The 19,845-nt window shown below is 37.8% G+C and overlaps 1 protein-coding gene across 1 annotated transcript in view; it reads right to left on the reverse strand.

Annotated features, from left to right (window-relative positions):
• The window catches only part of LUZP2 (leucine zipper protein 2), a gene marked incomplete at its 5' end in the record, with an annotated part of 196,561 nt that overhangs the window by 45,291 nt on the left and 131,425 nt on the right, over positions 1-19,845 (reverse strand). The window contains one exon of the mRNA XM_082000822.1: positions 18,576-18,638. Within this exon, the coding sequence (XP_081856948.1) occupies positions 18,576-18,638 (63 nt within the window). The remainder of the gene's footprint in view (positions 1-18,575; positions 18,639-19,845) is intronic.

The raw sequence follows: 19,845 nt of genomic DNA on the forward strand, positions 1-19,845 counted from the left end.
AATAAAGACGACAAAGCTGATGCAATCTGCAACGCATTTTTTTCCCATAATTTTTCACGCAGTGCCTGCGAGAGAGGAAAGGATATAAATTTTACAAGTAATGTATATGAATTGGGTCAGAATTTCTTGCAAAAAGACCAGGCCTCAAGGCATATTTTTCTTCCTGAGAAAAAGTGTATTTTTACGTCGGAACTGGGCTCAAATCTGGTCCATTTATGTGAATGCAAGTTTACTCTAATTTCAACACCAGTAGCAAACGTAATTCCATACTATAAAGTATTTAGAATTATGCCATAATATCCTTCTGGAAAAGTCAAAGTATTCAAAGAGTTTTTATTATTTTGTTCATTTATCTGACTTCTATTTGCAATCTGAAACACTACTTTGTAGTTTTAAACGCTAAAATGTTAATATTAATGTAATTTGGCATAAACAGAGAAATCAGAAAACACCCAAATATTCATGTATGTAGACACTTTATGAAATTCTACTATCCGCGGGTATACAAGGGGTTAACTGCAGATCTGTTTCTCCACCTCCTTCCCTGGAGACAGGAAAGGAAAATTCACAAGAATAGCCAGTTATGCAACTACATAGTGAGAGAATTGGGGAGATTTGCATTTGAAGTCAGGCAATCAGCCTGCACCTTTGTGCGGAAGGACTGTTGGCTTTTTATAGGACATAACATTATTTTCTTGCCTAGTCCTTCAGGAGGAGATCCGGTTTTTTACAACGTACGTGCAATGTATTGAGTGCAGGGCTCCGAAGACGCTTTAAAATGCTCAGTAAATAAAGAGAATGATTTTTTTTCCCCTTCCCTAGGAGCTGGATACGCTCAGACTCCTCGCTTTAGCGAAATACATTCTCTACAAGAACTTTCCATTTTGGGGTAGCAGGAGCTCCCAGATTCCTGCAGTTCTCATCCCTGCCATTAATGGCACGTTACTTTGCAATCAAAAGGCCTAAGGCCCAGTTTTCCTTTACTGTTGTATTCGCAAAAACAGCCCACTAGTTCTTGTCCCTGTTTATGAAGAGAACCATTGAGAAAGACACTGTTATCTTTTATCTCTGAAATTCTGATCAGGTAACGCACAGCTTGTGTATACAGAATAATTAGATAAATTTCTTATTTCTCAGTTAAAGAGCAACACATTTTAATTTTGACCAAATATTTGCAAGCGCCTTTTCCCTCAGCACCACCTCACGCTCACCAGCTTTCTGAAGTTCATGCCCCGCCGGATACTATTTTCTTGCCAGACTTTTCAAGATCACGTGCACGCTGCTCCCATAGCATAGTTTAATGTATAGCCACGCAACACAAACGCTGCTTAGTGTAAACCCTACAAAACGTGGTTAACGTGGTCTCTGTGTGGGGGCAATGACTGTACTTCCAGCACATCTGACAGCTGATGTGTATGAGCTCAGGTGAGCCTGTAGTCCTCAGCAGATACCTCAAGCGATGTTTATTAGCGTTAGGCATAGGCTGTACTGGCTGATAAAATGACAAAAGCTGGAATTTTCAGTTCCCTGCTCAGGTAAAGAACTACTTAGTCGCATTTTAAAACAGGATCACGTATTTATCTGCGGATTTATCGGAGCAGCCACAGTTCCACTGGTCAAAACCAGGCACGATTAGGCAGTCTTGCTTCAAAGCTGAAGTCAACGGCTTGCTCAGACACAGGGAAGTCTCTTCAGGATGCAGTCCCTAATTTCCACTGCAACACGCTTCTTACATCCGATACCTGCCAGTGTCACACACACAACACGCAGATCAGACCACTGGTTTGGTTCCTCGGTCCGGCAAGAGGGCATCCAATACAGAAAGAATCCTTCCATTCCATTAGAATTGGCAAAATTCAACTGGCCTTATCACTGGCTTATTAGAGAAAAAACTTACTGACATGTAAGAATTTTTCTAGAGTTCATTAATATTTGCATTTGTAACTAAATATAGTGCACAATATCACGCTCTGGAAACATGGTCCCAGTCAACGTTTGAAAGATTGAACATTAAGCTTGGCTCTATCTGATACAGAGACAGTTCTCATTAGATACTAGAACTAGATCAAGTAATTTCTCACATCATTAACATTTTAATTATTGCTACTTATTAACTATTTTTATAGCACAGTTATACAAATTAATACGTTTTCAATTAATGAGAACCAAGACTTGAAAAACAGTATATATAATTAAATAAATTGAATTGCCATTAAAAAGGAAATTATACAAAATAACGTTTACATGACAAATGAGAAGCCAGGCTGGCGTCTCTGATGGCGTGTGCATTGCTCAAGGATTAGAATCACACGGACAACGATGGATTAGCACAGTGTGGGCCAGGCAACAAGGCAACTTCTCCATTTGGCACCAGCATTACAGTTTAAATCAGTGGAAAACCGTGGCTAAATTATGAATTTCAGGGTCTCTGGTTTCCTTCAACACATGCATCACGTAGGCATCTGAAAACCTACGTGGGTAGTTGATAGGAAGCAGGTTAAGGGTAGTCACAGGTGGCTGCTGCTTCTTTCCTTGCAGGGGAATATCTGGTACTATATAACACATTGTACTCAATGAAACTGCAGCCACGTAAAAAGATCAAGATGGAGGAAAAGTGTTTAAGTTCTTTAATTGCTGCCCTCCATTAGAAAGAATTAATTAATCTAACATATTGTCATACCACTGCTCACATCAAGTAAAACATTTTCAGTCTATGGTGAAAAGATATTCTTCCAAAGGACAGGCTCACATTTATTCATAAAGCCTTTCTGAATGCACCGTTTATCAAACCTTATTCGTATTTTTGGTAATATTGTCATATTTTGATGGACTAATTTTTTCCGTAATTTTCATGTATATTTATTTTATTTCACAGATTACTGGCCCAACAGGCCAGTGACCTCAATCAGACTGATATAAAGTGATAATAAAATCCTGGCATTAAAAACATATTTTTTGATGAACCACTCCTTTGAAAGTAGTGGTATTTATCCCCAAACAGCAGAACAATCAAAATTTTTTTCTGAAATTCTTTTTCTATCAAGGATGAATTCATATTGCAATAGTTTCACCACTTCTTTAATTCAGAAGTTTTTTAGGGAGCCTAATTCAAGTAGTGTGGCTTGGATACTGAATAAAGAAAAAGGACAAAATACCAGTAGGACTACGCAAGCCCAATTCTGATAAAGAGTAAAGTGCCTTTAAAAAGCAGAGCCTGGAAAACCTTAAAAATATTAAGTTTCTCTTAGGCATCCCTGTAGAATCAGGTCTTACAGAAGAAACAGTGAGATAAATCATTTTTTCATCCTCTGAAAGACGGCACTGAGCAATTACTGTCAGTGAAGTACACTTTTCTAACTCAAATGAATGTACTTACCTTTACTCATTATGAGTTGCATCACACAAAATGCCCATATTTAGATTCTTCCAGGCATAAAAATAAAAAGGAAAAAGGAAAGACTAGTCTGATTTCAAGTAGACAGAGAGAAATCCAAAATGACATAGATTTTTTTTTTTATAATGAGTAATTGAGGCCACAGAGAATTTCTGCATATACATAAAAAAAAAGTGAAGGCAATGTCTACATGTCTTCGGGATGATGATTTTGAATGTTCAAGAACTTATGAATATCATATCAATATAATACAGGTAGTTGGGGTGTTCATATTCCTCAAAGTCACAAAAAAGCAACAAAACAGGGGGGTGAGAGAGAAGTTTTGTGACCTGAAAACCAGTGGCTAGAAGCTTTACGCTTCTCACACTTCATCAGTCACATGAGAAGGAAAAAAAACCACATTCACTAGAAGATTTTGTGTCCCTTTGGAGAATTTATAACTTCTGTTTGTTCTAAAAAGTTAATCCTTTCAATGATCTTTCTCAGGACAAAGATACCCACATAAATACATTGAATAAATTACTGTTGGCTTATGTACTGTTGTTAACAAATAAGCTCCAAATACAGCTCCTTTAAGTGTTCTTGTTGGTATTTTACCCTGAAACTGTAGATCTAAACTTTCTTCCCAAATCTGGCTAGCCCATAGGCTTTTCCACAGACATCTCCTCCTCCAAGTCCTCCCATTTCTTCTCAGCAGTCAGACAAAACCTAAAGCTTCTCACCCATGAGGTGGGTTACTAGACTTTTCCTGAAGGTACAGGTCAGCAAAACCAGGCTGTGATCCTATTTCTGTGTCCGATTTACCAAACCAAACAGCACAATGACTCTTCGGAAAAAAAAAAAAAAATAAAAATCCTATTTCCTTCTGAGAAGAGCCAGAAATAAGCACACTTTGCACGATCAAACCCTGGGCGTGCTGTATGGGTCAGAGGGAGTGGTGCCCACCCTAATGATTCAGTCTTATTTGATCCCTCATCTATTCCATGTTAATAGTGGGATATGAATTCCAAGCCCAGAATAATTAAGGGTCAAGTTGCAGGTCAAGCTGGTGACGCGGCTGCATGGTTGTACAGCTATTACAAATACTACACGCTCGTTAGCGCAACCAAAAAATGTTTTTTAAAAGGCTTGTTAGGATTTCTTTCCCAGAGACTTTATATAGAATGTCAATGTGGAATATAAAGTTTATAGTGATGGCTTTTGCTATTGGTGGTGGTGCTTTTTTATGTGTTTTTTTTAACTTGGAACTGCTTAAAATACTCAGTAAAAAAATTACTCCATTTCCTTTCCTTTCCTTATTCAAAATTTCAAATGTGTTGTGTGGGTTTCCCCCCCCCACCCCCGAAAAGACTATGTGTTATGGCTTCACATTAGAATGATTACTCACATGTGCAGAGAGAAACAGTCTCATGACCAGGTTTTCTTCAAGACATGATAAATTAGGATTTTATTTGGCTTTTACAAAACTTTTATGGATGTACTGTATTTCATACCAAGGATTGCTGTTTATTGAGGGCAAAATTACTACACATTCTGCTTAATTAGAAAACATGACTAAGTGATGTTTAATCACACGTTAAATAGATTGGATATTTTGAACTCCATTTTTTCCCACATAGGCCTTAAATAAATGTTTAAGAAAAAAGATAAAATATCTACTGTACAACTTTTTATTTTATATTGATTATATTTTCTAACTAGGACAACTTTTTAATTGGAAACCACTTAAGCAGAAGCTTGAATAAATTATCTGGTAAACACAATTCTACTGTGCTTATTCTGTCAGCATTATTTATCTTAGAAAAACAGAGATTTGTGCTTCTATGTTGTACCGTTTACTGTAGCACAAAGTGTTAAATGTAACCGAGAAGACGCTTTTTGGCAGCTAGTCCATTTCATCAGACGTGCAGCAAAAACCAGACCTTCAGTAACATCTGAATTGTATTTCAAGCACTTACAACAAGAAGAAAAGTCAGTTAAGACATCATTTCTGCAAAGTCTCACAGCTTGTACATTTTCTTAATGGTCATTACTGCCGCAATAGTTTATTCTCATTTGTGACTATTCTGGATGTACATTTAAAAAAGGAAATAAGACTTTTGTGCTTTTTTTAGCTGAAATTTCACTTTCCCTTCCCCAACCCTCATGCTCGTCCTTCGCGTAAAACTTGTTGCAATGAGAGCAAAACTACAGTTCGCTAGGGTTTTAGTAAAGTACTCCACCTCTAACTAAAAGAAAATAACCTCTCTGCAGAAACACGCTCAGCAGATGCGCATGAAGAAGAGCCACATCACTCCCCTTTGCGCCTGGCCTGCCTTTTTATCTGCTGCAGGGGATTTTCCTCCCTTCGGATGACTCCAGAGCACCTTAGGCTTTAGCACTAGTTGTTCCTTCCCAAGGATAACCAATCCGCATGATTACAGCAACCTGCTGCTCTTTCTTTTCTAAGTCAGTCTTCTTTAAACAATTGTATTGCTTATTTTAGCGGTAAGTGAACAAACACTGAGGGGGGCAGCATTTTAAAATTCATTTTCGGTATACCAGAATGCTCTACGCCTCTGTCAGTAATTCACTGGAAACATTTTCTTCCTCTTTTCTTGAGGGAGGATTAGTTCGCATCTTACCCAAATCTTCAGCTTTTTGGTTTTGGAGCTTCCTTCTAAGATTTGACCATTCCAGTCAAGAGTATAATTCAGCCAGGAAAACACATAACAAAGAAAACAGAACTCGTATTTCTGGCAATATCACTTAAAAGCGTTTGTCAAGAAATAACTTCTTAAAATGTTACCTCATATTCAGCTGATGAATAAAGTAAAACCTAAAACATCCAACACATACCGTATTCATTAGCATCAGCATATTCATTATGTGCCTCCAAATCAGCCAACAATGAGTAATACGGAAATTTCAAAAACCCTCTCAAAGCTCAGATTAAATTTACTGTATTTATTTTGAGAACTTCATGCTGCAGATCATCACGTAGATGGCTCTGAATTTGCTGTCAGCAATATGCCAGAAAACAGGATCAAGCAAGGGGGAGACTAAGGGGTGCAGAACTATCCTGTCAAACAATTTTAATCCTGTCCCATTCAGAACAAATGTCAAGGCATTCCAAACCGCCCCTGCTAGGAAGCACACCCAATTTGGGACATACATGTCAAAGTGCTGCAGATGCTGACTGCTCGGAGCTGGGTGATCTCCCAAGCAATCACCCCACAGCCTGGTTCATCAAGGAGCCCCAGGGCCAGCAGAGTGGCTAGTTCTGGATTTCAGCATGTGCCAGGTGCCACCAAGGACTTGGAGCCCAAGACACCACCTTGTCTGCTCCTCCAGCCTCTCCGGTTCCAGGGAAAGCCAACGACCCTGGGCACCATGGCTGGCGCCTGCTCTTCATTTCCACAGTTGGTCATGTTTATGCCTGACCGTTCCCTCCCTCGGTGCACTGAGGCTGACAGCACGTCTTGTCCTGATATCCTCAGCATAAAATGTCTTCGGTTCTAATATTTCAGAAAAAGACATTTTTCTCGGCAATTTCTACAGCACCTGCCACCGCAGAAGCTTAAATGTGGGAGAAAAATTATTGTGCCAAAACAGTTGCTCTCTCAGTGTACCTCTGGCATCAACATCACTCATACAACATCTTGCTCCCTTTTGACATACAGCACACATGGATCCAGGTCTATAGTTTTCATAGAAAACATTCTTTTTCCTGGTACGTGTTTACACAAGATGAGGTTTTGACTCATCTTTCAGCTTCTTATACATCTTTCCCTCAGTCCTAGGGTTTTTTCCTGCTCTTTGGGCAGTTTGAGTTTTTTCAATACCTTACGTGACAAAGTTTAAAAATTTTTCAATCCTACTGGACATATTCAGAATGATTATTATAATTAAACCATTTGGAAAATGTCACTCAAAGCCCCAGTCAATTTCAATTTGATACCAATATATATCTCCTCATTTTAGCAGGAGCTGGACCAGGTCTGTAAGTTGATTGAATAGCTGCACGCTACCAGTTAAATATAGAGCTGCTGCTGTGAGATTTAACCACCCTTGTCTCACACGGCAACTCAGACTAGTTATTTAAGACTGCATTACCACCTAATGCAAGTCCATATCCTTAAGGCCACATCCTCAGGGGCATATAGAAACTTTTTTTAAAGTTAATTGAAAAAGTTACAACAATTTTTCATGCTCAAAACTGTGTTGTAAAAAATGTACTGACAGTAAACTAATAGACCCGAATTACTAAGTACTGCAACAATATTCACATTTCGCAGATCTGCCATTTCCAACATGAAACCGTTAAAAAAAATAAAATAGTAAGAGATTTGTTTCAATGAAGGCATCAATGAATTATGTTAATACATAATCTGATGTCCTTATTGGGAAATGTATATGATGAGATCCCTCCACCTTCTTGGATGTCATTAATCTCTACATTAAAAAAATTCCCATGTCTGCAAATAGCTTGTAAAGTATTTTTCATCAGCCAATTCCGTCTAGATCTTCAGACCCCTCCTGTGTTGCTAACATAATGTGCTGACATTAACACATTACGAATGTTTGTAACATCATAGCAACAATATATAAAATATGGCACCTGAAATGGAAAATATGCACCAGAAAAAAGATGCCAAGGTAAACAGTGACATCTACTTCCTAAGCAAAAAACACATAATCCAGATAGACAAAAACATACGGAGAAAGACTTATGTTGTGAAAATACACTATACCACCAATTCAGGGGGGGGAAAAATCTACTACAAAATAAATCAAATTAAAAAAAAATTATAATCTTGTGCTTCATGAAAACGAGAAGTACTCGGTTACCATACAGTGATAAAAGGCCACGTAACAGAAGGTGAGGAAATGGTCCCTATGCTATGTTATCTCAACAGGATAGCTAACTGAAAAGTAATCATGCCATCTATTACCACCCAAATATAACTACAGATATTTATGCAATAGTCCTAACATATTTTTCAAAACCAACTAAGCAAATTTCAATTTCCTGTCTCTCCCAGAAGCCTCAGCTTCTACTGAGAAAAACAGCCCAATAACATCCTGTCTTAAAGCACGTGTCTACACCCGGTAAGCAGCCAGATCTAGTCACAAATAATTGATGATCTGAAAAGCAAAATTTTACCTCCAACAGTAGGCAGCATCCAAACACGTATCTAAAAGTGTACAAACATATTGACTTGATCTAGGAAAAAAAAATCCTGAAGTGAATAATCAACAAAAGCATTATAAAAACAAACATGAAAAAGCATCATAAACCTTCTTTCTTGGAAAGAAAAAAAAAAAAATAATCTAGCAGTTTCTAAGGCCAAACTACCACATGCAGTAAGAGCTATAGGGATCCTAAACCACAAAGACTAAGTCCAACACTCACTATATTAGACAGCAGAAATACCTCAAGGAAGATCCCACCATCTCTTACCTTAGGACTCAAAGAAAGTATCAATTCTCACTCATGACATTAACCCGTAAAACCCTGCACAGCCTAGCCCATCAATCATCTGCCTCAGGATGCAGCCTGCCAGATTCATCAGCAAAAAAGACCTAGCACAAACTTCACATTCAATCCTGCTAGTCTCAAAATCAGCAAAAACTGATTTCTGTGAAATCATTGCATTCTAGAAATCCACAGATAGATAATCTTCATATAATTATTTCAAACATGAATAAAATCTATACTGTACCTCCAGTCCCTCAGCCATCAATGCAATTGCTTTGAGAAAAATACTTAAAATTTTCTTCCTGCCATCATGATGATTCCTCACAAACAAGGATGCTCCTTGAAGAAAACCACCTATTTTCAAGCAAGTCATCAAAGTAATAGCTGTACATCCATCATGCTGCAACATGAAAATTCAGCTCTCCCTAGCAACGTGCTCCTGACTGTCATACAGAGCCAGATACAGCAACTTCTGTGAAAGAGCATTAATTACTGATTAAGCTATTACTGATTTTGTAATTACCTTGTATTGCAAAAGCTTTGCAAGAAAAATGTCATCAATCTTGCTGCCTGGTTTTGCACAAACCAATTCATACAAATGGAACCAGAGCATGGAATGCAAACCGCTCCCTAAGTTCTGGGTTTGTAGACAATCTGATCTGCATGTATAACCACCAAATCACTAGATCTACTACTCACAAACGTTTAGTAATATCACCACAAAGATTATAATGCCTGAGCTAAAGAGAGAGAAAAGCATTTTGCAATACTTGCAGCCATGATGCTGTCCTCCTACACTCAAAGACATTTTCTACAAAATAACAAGTCATAGTTTGAAATAATTACTCAACATAATACTCCCGAGGTCATCTCTCAAGGTCTGTGGCAGATTCTACCTGATAACTTTGATGCAAAGTATTATTGAAGCCTTTTGTCTCTAAATTATTTCAAATTTTATTGTGTGGGTTGATATATGATTTATTTCCACCCCCCCCCCGCCTTTTCAGCCAAATTTAAACGCTATGGTGCACAGTACCTTTTTTCAGGTGTAGTCCTCAATTTTTAGACAAATTGTTTCAGACAAAAGATCATTTTTCCATCTGAGTCTGTCCAACTATAAATTGCTAAGAATTTTCACTTGATTGTTTTCTATCAGTTATGTTTGTGCACCATCTCTCTTATTGCTTTAGGAACTGGTATTAGGCTCTAATATCTCAGTCGCTTATAGATTCAGCAGAGTGTGGATAAAGAACCTGAAAAATGGGGGGGGAAAAAAAAAGTGTGATACCCCCCTTGAGAAAAAGAGAAATTGAAGAGGTCATGACTTACAGGTCCATTAGTACAACATTCATGTTTTAAAAAAGTAATGAAAAGACTAATCAGACTACCTCTCTTGGGGACAGAGTTTTATTTGGTATATATATCATTCATTAACTGAACAGTGAGCTAGACGTATACTCATTAGATATTCTGGTGACATCAAATCAGAACTCTGTCATAGAAGATGGGATTTATCTAAATGTATCCTGTCAAACTGGAAAAAATAGAATGACTTTCACTAAAGACAAGTATAAGATGCTAAATACAAAAAGGAATAATCAACAAAACAAATATAGAACAGTAGGTATGAATGACTCAAGATGATATCACCACTGAATGTGTCATGTTCTTGTAGAAAAGAATACTGTGGGTACAGACTACAAAAATCCATTTGCTCTGCTCAGCATGAGTGCAATGTCCAGCTGGACTTCAGTGTCCATTTTAGGGCCCTTCAAATAGACAGAGACCAAAGAAAACAAGTTGAGATGTGACTAACATGAAGCATTAATGTTGTGTAAACATGTACGGAGAGGCAAGACTGTGGGGGAAAAAAAAAAATCTGCATATGTTAATCTAAAAAAGAACAATGCTGTGAGTGACACAGGATAATAATCTCAAAATATGCAAAATATTGCTTTAAAGGAAGAGGTTTTAAAAAAAAATCTACTTTCCAAGTCTCCGGGAGATAGCATGATAACTAATTGGCTTCAATTTCAGCAAGGAAAATTAAAAATATATAGGAAAACATTCTCTGGTACTAAGGCTAATAGACTAGAATAGAGCAAAGCAGCAGAAATACATAGAGTTTGAACTGCTGCAGGTTTCTAAAAAAAAATTAGATAAGCGTTGTGAAAGAATAACACGCGTAAAATTGAACCTCCTTTGGAGTCAAAGAATATGTAACATCCTTTCAATTTTCCATAGCCTCCTAAGAAAACAGCTTTTGCCAGAACTGAACCCATGCTGATGGGATTGCCACATATAAAAATTTTTGAACTCAGTAAATACCAAGAAACTTTTCTTATTTATGTATTTAAAAGGAAAATCCATAAGAGTATTTTCAGACTTTTCATTTCATCACCTATCAGTCCGCTTGTATTGTGGGCACTGTTAATTTTGTCTTCATCCTTTCTAAGAAAAGCAAAGGCTTTCCGAAAAAATAAACTCAATCTAGAGAAAAATAACCTATTTTTTGCTAACAAAATTATCAAAGAATAATATGCAAGCCACAGTAGACCAATGAGATTAAATGTATCAAAAAGAAAAACACCATAAAATAAATAAAAATATAGCTAAAAGGAGGTTCAGTTCACCGCTTTCTACTCATTCCATCATAAAATAAATAAAAATATAGCTAAAAGGAGGTTCAGTTCACAGCTTTCTACTCATTCATTGCGTCATTTCTGACACAGTCCGGGGAAACTTTTTAGAGAACATTTTCCCATCTTTGATAGTTATTCCCTCAAAACAATATGCTTAAAAATATTATATATTAAACGTGTTATAACCAGTAAGCCTCCTCTTCCAGACTCTATTCAGTTGTTATGCAATGTGCTGAAGGCAGCCTGCAGCTTACTGAATTTATGTCTAATAAAGTCACTGGTTGAGAGATCTCTGAAGAAAAAAAAAAAAAAAAAAAAAAGAACCCCCCCCCCCCAAAACCAACAAACCCCCCAAAACAAACTACCAAATCTCTACTATTTTGCATTACGTTTATGTTTATAACTGATGTTTTATAATAGGTTTTTTTGTTGTTGTCATTTTCCTAAGCAGCGTTGCTAAATTTCCCAAGGGAGTTCACAGAAGATCCAGATGCTGAGGAAACACATTGGATGAATAAACACACCAGGCTCACACCAGGCTCGAGATCCTGTCTGAAAGCAAGAAGAGTTGTAGTATTCTCTCAGGGAAGTTGGTAAGACAGGCCCAGAGGAAACTGGCCTCAGTTTTCTCTTATCATCTCCTTTTAACATTGAGCTACAGAAGTTACATTTAGGATTACAGGGCAATGTAAAAGCCACAACAGCGATAAAAGCATTCTTTTTTCTGCTGAAGAAATCGATGTATAAATAAAGTTCAAGGGAAACAACGTTGCTTTTCTGGAAAGCTTTCTGCAAGGAAAGAAGGTATTTTATGGTACTTTGAACATAATGAAGAATCCTTTAAAATGCGGTAAATGGACACATTTTTCAAACGGGCAGCCGAATTCTGCAGTTGATAACAATTTTAATATGAGTAGGAACAACTCACAGATGAAGTGAATGTACATTTATGAAACGGCTGGATTTGGAACAAGCCTGACCGCCAACTGTGTACAAATAGTTAGCAGAATTGCATTGGAAAACCTGAAACTTTCGCGCCTTCATACATGTGCAAGCACACACAGCACTTCTGTAAAAGGTTATCAAAGATTTAAAATTATGTAGTCAACTATTTCAAGCCCAGACAACAAGGTCGTTTATATTTTAATGCTTAACACAAGTTCTCTGCTAAGTCAGGTCTTGGGTGGTTTTGTGGTGATTTGTTTGTTTGTTTGTTTTTCTTGAATAATTTCCCCCTTTTCTCTATAGGGAATGCAGAATCTCATTGTCTGCGTCACGGAAATAAATGCTTTGCAACTCCAGGAAATAGGTTTGCTGTAGCATGTAATTAACTACTGCTAATGAGGAAGGAGACACATACGATGACATCAATTTTACTTTAGAGGGAGGAATGCTATAAATATTTACCACATCCAGTCAAGTATGATGTGAAGACAATTTCACATAATTTTGCTTTCCTTTGACTCTATTTACTGTGTGCAATGCGTGGTTTAAAATTATTTTCACACATCCAAAAAATGAATTAATCGGTGTAGCACTACGTTTTTCAAAGAATTTGGAAAACAGTTTTGACTATAAATGTCAGATATTTAAGTACATGTCCTTTGCCCCTTATATATAAAAGCAATTCAGGTGTTTCCCAGACAGAAATACTTCCTTGAAAGAAAAAAAAAAAAACCCACCCACATCATTTTTAAACCTACCTTTTCTTTCATATACAAGTCGGTGTAAGTTGTTGCAAGACAAGCCTGAATTTGTTGATATGATACTGCTTAGTCTTTTAGAGGTATTGAGCTCAGTACCTAAAACACTATTTAGGAGCATAAGAGAGAACTAGAAGTAAATTACGATGTTGCTCGTGGAGTGTGATACTGCACTTCAGAGAAACCTGTGGGCTCAAGAGCACCAGCACGGAAACAAGCCCTGTCCCCGTGGGGAGCAGCAGAGGCTGTCGAGCATTGGGAGCAAGGCTCCCCTCTTCCCTCCCTCCTTCCTCCCTCTTCCCTACCCTGGTCCTCTCTCCCAGGCTCCCCCACTAACCTCCCCGCCTGCTTTCTCCTTTCCCTCTCTGTTTGCACTTTCATCTTTGCTGCTCCTGATGCCCCTCGTCTCCCAGCCCCGCATTTGTCTTCTCAGACATCCTCTAGTTCGATGCTGCTGCCCGGGCACCTGGTGGCTTTCAACACGTGAGGAGGTCTAAGGACACCGCAGGGCCACAGTTAATTACTGTAAATACCCACCCCGGCAGCTACGCTTCAGTAACGGGCCACATCCATGTACCCAACTGCAGCAAACGTGGTTTGCTCTTCAGAGGAAGATGCATAATTATAAACCACCTCGCTCATGGTAAGACCACGAAGACCAACGAACACTTACTAGAAATTACCTAATGTGTTGTAAGGCAGGTGATACTTATTTGCTTGTTTAAATTTAAATTGTACTATGGAGGTAAGCGTAAGTACATTGGTAGGCTAGGCTTAGTTAACTGTTGCTCACATTTGAACTTTTTTTCTTTATTTAGGACTGTCTATCACTATATTTTGTCTCAAAATTTAAATGACAGAAGGGAAAACAGATTAAGCAGTAGATGAAATTCATAATTCCAAGACTCTGAAGAAGAATCTTTAGAAATTCATCGCAAAAAGTAAGCAAAGATACTCAAGCCAAAACAGTTAGCCATTCTCACCTTGTACATTTAAAGGAACAGCGATTTCAAAAATACAAGATGCTTGTATGAACTGATAGTTAAAGTTATTGCTGGATTCCTCTTTCTTCATCTCATATTCCTATCGGATACACACACGTTTGTGTTTCATGAATAAAAAATCGAATTATTTTTAGTTTTTTTCTAATTCAATAGAACGTGACTTCTAGGACAGTATAGCCAAATGATGGGAAGACAGTTAACGAAGGAGGAGTAATTTGAAAACGAGTGGTTATGAATGCCTGAAACAAACATAGAACTCAATTTAGCACGGCATTTAAACTTTGGACTACTTCACTGAATCAGGGTTTTAGGACCATAATTAAATCACTGCGATTAAGAGTGGACTCATTCAGAACTAGCAAGTATCCACTTACACAGACAGCTATAAAAATAAGAAGGGAAAATATTTATTGATCATTCTTTATTTTTCTCATTATCATACAAAAAAGATTTCAACTTTTTTCAACTCTTTAAGGAATCTACGCTGCATGGTTTAAGGGACTGAACTCTGACAAAGAGACAGGAGCTCAGATTCTAATCTCGGCAGAGACACTGACGACCTCTATAGCCTTGAGTGCATTACTTCTGTGTCTCACGGCTTATCTGTCTGATGGCATTATATCATATATAGAGCAAAATATATATGTACGTACATGCTAGATAGTTATTCAACTAGATTATAAAACACTGAAAACATAAGAAGAGTAAAGGCATGCCAAATGTGATGAATTCATGTTTTATTTACTACCACTTGTTAAGTTATTGTCACATATTGTTAAAGTAGATATAATTTACCAATTCACTGGAGTATTAAAAGGAGAAAGCTGTCTTTTCTTCCCCCCATTCACCTTCCTTTCCCACTCAATCCCCACACCTCTCGTCAGTACAGAGGCATTGACAATAATAGTTACCAGAATTTAAAACCTAGTTTCTCAATGTTGATTATGCAAAACAAAAAGCAAACAAAAAACCCTACTTATTTCACATATATCTTCACAATTAATTCCACCACAGAAAGCAATGGTTTAATGGGCACGGACAGAATCATTCCCTCATGCCCTTTAAACACCTAATATGAAGTTTACATCTTTCAGGTGAGCTGCTATGAGAAGCTTTCAACATTCAGAGCTATACAGAGAACAGAATTCCCTGAAGTCCTCATCAAGGTACACAGAAGATGTAAGGTTTAGTTGGGTGGGAACGCGGTGGAAAGGGGAAAGGATAGAAGTCTTGTAACGTGACAGGAACTAGTAACCAGGAGATTATCACACACACCGTTCACGCTCTGTGCTGGCAGAAGGCTATCCATCCACCGTTTATATCTTTTATCAGAAAGAATCAGAGCTTCGCAGAACAGCCTCAACAACAGCGATAACATGAAATCTGTTTAGTTTCTAGTCTCAAAGCAACTGGAAGTGAAGTACCACCTGTTCATGCCCAAGCCCACCAGCCTCTCTCTGATCAGACAGATAATTAAAAAGCTTTCCACCGTGTACCAAATGGCTTCTACTCTTATTCCGTATTTCTTACTTCAGACCTGAAACATGCACAAAACAGCACACCAAACCTACCCTTCCCCAATCTCGCATGATTTTTTAGGGGGGTAGCATAAGTTTGCTGTTCCCTTTTCTTCATAAATCAATTCCTTCAGTCGGGAAAAAAGACCAACAAATAAACCTGACAAAAACACTTCTGACTACACATAAAGGTTATATCAAATCAGCAAATCAGTCAAGTCACATGGCACGCGGTCAAGAGATATTTCAGGTATTTGCACGGACAGTTCTCAGTTATGTGGGACTTTGGAATCCACTTCACAATTGATTAACATCACCCATCTAAAGTTCAAAGTGTTTTTAATTACCTTAGTTCATAATGTCCCTAAAAGGCAAGTAATATTTTCCATATTTTGCAAGTAGAATACATTCAGAGCAGAACTCAGCCTACCTTACTTGGGACCTACATCTGAGTCGGTGGCCCTAGTGTTCCTTCATAATCAAGAACTATGTCCATTCAATGCAGGTCAAGGAGTTTAAGGCATAATTCATGTGGTCAAATGTAGACATAGTCTTTAGGAGATGTATTTCCCAGACTCCAGGGATTAGAAATGGAGTTGAATGAGATCCACCTCTATTCATATTCACAGTAGACATATTGCCTCTGCTGTAAGTGAAGTAGACTCTCCTCTCTAGCACAAAACCCTCACCTTACATCTATACCTTAACCACTAAATGTCATAGTGAACTAGGATGAGGAGAATGTGGATTTCGTATCACTTTACGTACGTCAGTAACTTGCCAGATTTCCCGTTTGTTCACTTCTTCATGCTCATGTTTTCCTTCTCTGCTTCTGTGAGCTGTTTTCAGGTGGGCAGCTTAGGCTAGGAGTGCTAAGCATTACCACACAACTTAGCATAAGTCGGATCCATTTTTCCGATCACTGCATATTAGCACAATAAAACCAAATAGTAGTACTGAACAGTCCTTCTATCTCAGCCAAAGAAAAAAAGCTTGCATACCAAGGCAAGTTTAGAAGCTATAATCTTTTCCTCTGTTCAAACTCCCAGTTACAGGTTAAGTTGAATTTGAAGAAAAAAATGTGTTATTTTTTGTTAATGCTGATATTAAAATTTAACTGCCTAGATGTATAACATGCTTAGGTTTTATCTCTAAATCTATTCCCCTAGTTGGGGTCTTCTGATGACCAGAAATAAATGTTCCTGAAAAACCTTGGAATCAACCTAAGCATGGGAAAAAAAAAAAACAAAACAAAAAACCCACACAAATCCCACTGCATATTTCAAATGGCCTATGTTATTCCATCTTTACAGTACTATGCATACAAGGAGACAGTACAGAGTTAAACGCTTCCAGAAGGCAATTTGGATGTCATATTGAGATGAATTACTTTGTAAGTAATTCTAGCTCTAGGCATTTTGAAGATGACTACTTATCTTCATCCTTTATGCCGGGAATAAAAGCACTACTCAATTATCAGCCTCCAGTCAGGTGACCTGAATCTCTTTCCTTCTCCTTTAACAGGGATTAACTTCTCCCTGTGGGGAGGGAGACAAGGACTTGATGCCCTTCAGAAAAATATCTGCATGTTCTGTCTTATTTTTACCCTGCCCTCCTGCCCGCCTCGCTTTTTTTTTTTTCTTCTTTAAAATACACTAGCTAGACTGGCTATTCATTTGGATTCTGTAAGCCAGAGACTTTTTTTTTCTAGAACCTTCAGTTTTGATAAAGACGTTTCAGCACATAGCACAAATTTGGATACAGGGACCTAAGGAACATTCCATTGTTCAAGCTTATCACAAACATAAAAATTTGCTTTAAGTGTTGACAATCATAGGATTACAGAATGGGTTGGAAGGAACATTTAAAGGCTGTTTAGTCCAACCCCTCTGCAGCAAGCAAGGACACCTTCAACTAGATCAGGTTGCTCAGAGCCCCGTCCAACCTGACCTTGAATGTTTCCACAGGGATGGGGCATCTACCACCTCCCTGGGCAACCTGTGCCAGTGGTTCATGACTCTCGTTGTGGAAAAATGTCTTATTTTTATCTGTTCTGATTTTACCCTTTTCTAGTTTACAACCACTATCCCTTGTCCTATCGCTCCAGGCCCTGCTAGAAAGTCTGTCCCCATCTTTCTTGGAAGCCCCGTTTAAGTCCTGGCAGGCTGCAATAAGGTCTCCCTGGAGCCTTCTCTTCTCCAGGCTGAACAACCCCAACTCTCTCACCTGTCCTCATAGGAGAGGTGTTCCAGCCCTCTGATCATCTCTGTGGCCTTCCTCTGGACCTGCTGCAACAGGTCCATGCCTTTCTTGCACAATAATTGACATTGTCCTGGAGGACTACTAATCAAAATAAAACCACAGACAATCTATAAAATATTCTATTATTCCATTAGTAAGATGAAAAATGTGTTATAGAATCTATGGAATAAGACAACAGATTTTGGTCACCAGCAGGAAAATAGAACATTGCTTTATATAAGCACATAAATACAGACATTCATAAACTAAATACTTTCCCCTGCTATTTTCTATTCAAAATCAAAGACAACCTTTTAGGCTTCGAGTCTTCTGTTCCTTGCCCCAGAAAGCAATTTAACAAAACGCACTGTCCATGTTACAGTGGTTTGCCAAAAAAACCCAACAACAACAAAAAGCAACCAAAATAGATGGTATTTCTGAAATTGCATTATGGTATTATGTCTGCCTTTGGTGTTTTGAGCTCTTTTTGGTATGGTGAGAAGGAAACAATTCCTTAAAACTACAGTAATAAAGGCAGCTATCATACTCCTACATTACTTCAACACTATATTAACTCTAATACTTTAGCTAACCATAGCGAAATAAAACTTACCTTAAAAATCAAATCCTTTTTCCCATACCGAAGCTCTTTCAGCTGGGCTTGGATCTTTTTTGACTGAAAGCAAGGATAATAAAAGCAGGGTGTTATTTAATTTTAAATATTTACTTTTAAGAACAGAAAAAAAAGGTAACATTTTCTGACAACAGCAGAAATTAGACCAGCTTTAAAATGCAGAAAAATAACCAAAATCTAAGTCAGTTGCTTTTCCAGGGTAGCATGTCTAAACCAGGCAAAAGTATCAAGAAAAATGTAAATACATTTTAGACACGAGGTGTTATCAATGCTTTCCGTGAACCATAACTGAAGACATCACCTTCAAAGTAACGAATCTTTTTTTTCTTAGAAGTTTCCATAGTGCTGCATAGGATCTTTGTAATGACCAGGGAGTTCCAGATAGTACCCAAACAAACTAGGCTCTCAGTTTGTGCCCATGTCCTCTAAAATAGGCATAGTGATGCTGATTTATGTCAGTTTATGCTGATATTTATTTTAAATATTGCTAAATTTATCCTTAAAATAATTTTAAGCAATGGTCTATATATTCTGCTATTTATTTAAACAGAAAATTCAGTAAGTTTTCTCGCATCAGTTAATACCAAATGTTTAGAACTCTTTGGAATTAATTAGTAGTCAATTCCACATTTACCAAAACAGCACATCCATAAACATAACCTATTACAGATCGTAGTATATCTTTCGTAAAGTGGAGCTTTTAGAAAGATTTGATGTCTTTCCAATGGGTGCAGTGAAATTCAGTGACAGACTTTTGGGAAGGATGAATGAATCTAAATACAAAATTTTAGAACTTGCTTTAAATATTTAAGGAGTAAGGCCAAATTGGTTATTGTATTCCATAAAATCTGAAACAAATAGCCAGGATCAGTGCAGTTCGTTTCTTTCTTCTCTAACTGTATCCGCTGTTATTTCATCTTACGCAGCAGAACGTGCCAATTGCCTGCACCCAGTAGCCCCGTCCTCTGATCTGGACAAGGCAATTGGTAGAGCTATGGAATATACTCCACATCAACTAAACACCAATGAGAAAGCCTTAACCAGCTTTAATTGTTGCAGGAGTTGTGCTGAAGGAAGTACACAGTCTCTGTGACCTACAAGGTATGCAAAATGGCTATAGAGGAACCCAAGAGCTACGATTAAGGTATCACTCGATTGCTAAATCACAAACCTGTGATGAAATTAAGGGTTACAGAGCCAAACGTATTCAGTCCATAACATAAGTGACTCAAAAGCATATATATGACCT

This window comes from Phaethon aethereus (assembly GCF_964289735.1).
Source record: "Phaethon aethereus genome assembly, chromosome: 5".
Taxonomy (NCBI): domain Eukaryota; kingdom Metazoa; phylum Chordata; class Aves; order Phaethontiformes; family Phaethontidae; genus Phaethon; species Phaethon aethereus.